This window comes from Salvia hispanica, unplaced genomic scaffold (assembly GCF_023119035.1).
Source record: "Salvia hispanica cultivar TCC Black 2014 unplaced genomic scaffold, UniMelb_Shisp_WGS_1.0 HiC_scaffold_1329, whole genome shotgun sequence".
NCBI lineage: Eukaryota > Viridiplantae > Streptophyta > Magnoliopsida > Lamiales > Lamiaceae > Salvia > Salvia hispanica.
In genome coordinates, this window is record NW_025951615.1 from 1 (window position 1) to 3,000 (window position 3,000).

At 40.2% G+C, this 3,000-nt stretch overlaps 2 protein-coding genes across 2 annotated transcripts; one reads left to right on the forward strand and one right to left on the reverse strand.

Annotated features, from left to right (window-relative positions):
* Positions 1–77: 77 nt before the first annotated feature.
* Positions 78–698, forward strand: LOC125198265 (uncharacterized mitochondrial protein AtMg00810-like). Its single transcript, XM_048096649.1, has one exon. It carries the CDS (start codon positions 78–80, stop codon positions 696–698), a length of 621 nt encoding a protein of 206 aa, XP_047952606.1.
* Positions 699–1,314: 616 nt separating this feature from the next.
* Positions 1,315–2,208, reverse strand: LOC125198266 (cysteine-rich receptor-like protein kinase 25). Its single transcript, XM_048096650.1, has one exon. The coding sequence runs from the start codon at positions 1,894–1,896 to the stop codon at positions 1,441–1,443; it is 456 nt and encodes a 151-aa protein (XP_047952607.1). The 5' UTR covers positions 1,897–2,208; the 3' UTR covers positions 1,315–1,440.
* Positions 2,209–3,000: the final 792 nt, after the last annotated feature.

Genomic DNA, 3,000 nt, shown 5'->3' on the forward strand with positions numbered 1-3,000 from the left:
AGAAGAGAGAGGGCAAGATCACGTGTCTGATTATTTATGTGGATGATATGATTATCACCGGAGATGATATTGAAGAGATGGCCGAGCTCAGGAAAAACTTGTTTAGTGAATTCGAGATGAAGGATTTGGGGCCTCTAAAATATTTTTTGGGAATAGAAGTGTTGAGGTCAAGGAAAGGGATATTCATAAATCAAAGGAAGTACATACTCGACCTTTTAGCCGAAATCGGGATGCTTGACTGCAAACCTGCAGATACTCCAATGGTTCAAAACCATGGATTGCAAATGAAGGAAGAGGCGAAGCTCGCTGACAGGGGGAGATATCAAAGGTTAGTTGGGAAGTTGATTTATTTATCTCACACTAGGCCGGATATTGCCTACGCGGTGGGAGTAGTAAGTCAGTTTATGCATGCACCTCAAGAAGAGCATTGGGAAGCAGTTATACGGATTGTTCGGTATTTGAAAGGAACAGTTGAACATGGGCTTTTGTTCGAGAAACATGGACACTTGGAGATAAATGGATTCACTGATGCAGATTGGGCTGGAAATCCAAATGATAGGAGATCAACCGCGGGGTACTTCACTTTCGTTGGAGGTAATCTTGTGACATGGAGAAGCAAGAAGCAGAAAGTGGTAGCACTATCGAGCGCGGAAGCAGAATTTCGCGGGATAAAGAGTGGGCTGACAGAGTTACTATGACTAAGGAGACTTATGAGAGAGTTAGATCTTTACTCATCTCAGACGTGCAAGCTTTTTTGTGATAACAAGGCGGCCATTAGCATTTCTGAAAACCCAGTCCAACATGATCGAACCAAACATGTGGAAGTGGACAGGCACTTCATAAAGGAGAATATCGAGGCAAGGATAGTTGAGATGCCATTTGTGAAGTCCGAGGATCAGCTAGCAGATATTTTAACCAAGGCGGTGAACTCAAAGCTGTTCCGAGAAGTATTGTGCAAGTTAAGCATCGGGAATCCCGTCACTTAACTTGAGGGGGAGTGTTGGAGAAGATTATACCGTATCAGGAGAAGATATGGGTAGATTATTTCTTTACCAATTATAGGAGATATGCAATCTTTGTAATTATGTTAATTAGGTTTACCTTGTAGAGCAATCCCTAGTTCTATATAATAAGTACTCCATATACTATGTAATCATCAGAAAAATATATGCAAAAACTCTTTTACCGATCCTCTTAACAATGTTGTTTAATCCCATTTTTTCCCAAAATTAATTAAGATCGATTCTCTACATTCTAACAAAAACACAATTCAAAAACAACAGGTTCATCTCAATTAAAAGGACCAAATCCAAGGAATTTCCCAAATTAAAATTAGGGATTTGAGTAGTACAATTACCTGGCTGCGAGGTCGCCGGCAGCGGCGGTTGCGAAGCTACAAGTTTTACCCCCAATTCCCCAAGCCTAGTTTCATTGTAGAAATCAACTAGTACTTTCATAGCGAATAACGCAATCAGGTCCTAGCACTCTGAATCCAATCGAAGTAAAATTTCGAAGGATTTCCGCAATTTCAGTCAAGCAACTCCGGCATTCCTCCGACGAAAAGTCCGGCGTACACTGCACCAGTCCATAAATCGTCGCAAAATCAGAGCGCGATAGATTCCTAGCTCCCGCACCGACCTTGAGCTGGAACGTGCCGTTAGCCGCCTGCGCGGTGAGATCAGCCAGCAGCCTCGCCCTGTCCTCCTTGAACGCAGCTCCATTCGCAGCATTTTGTGTATTTCGCAGTCTCTTAACTGGATCGGCGACACGCGTGCTGTGTATGGGATCGTCGGAGTAGCGCAGGGTGCAGTACTCGTACCATATCGCAGCCTGCCTCGCGCCGGGGCACGATTCGAGCAGCTCGCGCGACGCGGATTGGATACAGGCGCGGCACATGTGCGGGGACTGGTCGGCGCGGCAGAGGGCGAGGCCGTTGGCTGAAGCCGTAGTCGGTGATGTTGGAGGAGAGAGAGCGGAGTAACGCAGTGAGATCGGCGCTGTTGTTTGTGAAATTGGAGGCGGTGGTGGTGGTGCAGTTGTAGGGATTGTCCTGCCCCAGCGCCATGGATGAAAGATGTATGAAGATTAGTGGAATCATGCGCAGTTTACGCCAATTCATAACTGGAGACAAGCTGGAAAACGAAGAAACTAGCTCTGATTCATGAATTGTCATCATATTTTGGCTAATTTTTTCCAAGTTTTGATTCGTAGAGAGAGAATTGAAGCTCCGTTAAATTCAAGAGGGAATCATCTTTATTTTATATCATTTTTAATATCTATAAATCATGTTTTTGGTACTGATACAATTTTCTTTCCAAAATGTCCTTTAAACAAATATATTTTTCCATTTGTCATAGAGAGTATTTTGGACAAACATAAAATTAATACCAAAATTAATATTGTAATATCTTCTCTCATGCTCCTAATTCTTTATACTATTATTATTAATCAATATTAATATTAATATTCATTTTTAATATCATTCAACTATACTTAAATATAATTATAGTTATAATTATATTAAATTATTATTGTTATAATACTAAAAATTGATAATAATTAATAAATAATTGTAGTATAATTATATAAATTATGAATCACATAATATTATCTAATACTCTCTCTGTTCCATAGTATTAGAGTCATTTTGTCATTTTGGTATGTTCCATAGTACTCCATTCGTCCCACTTTAGGAGTCCCGGTTGAGTTCGGTACGGGTTTTAAGAAATGTAAAGGAAAGTTAGTGAAAAAAGATAGTGGAATGTGGGTCCTACTATTTTATATTAGTTTTATAATAAAATGTTAGAGGAAAAAGGTTAGTGGAATGTGGGGTCTAATACCATTTATGGAATATACCATCCGAGACTCCTAAAGTGGGACGCCCAAAAATGGTAAAGTGGGACTTCTAAAGTGGTAAAAGTCAACACATTTTTCCACACCTCTCTTACTTTTTTCTCTCTTCATCTCTTTACCTTTTTTATTTTCCACTTTATTCTCTTT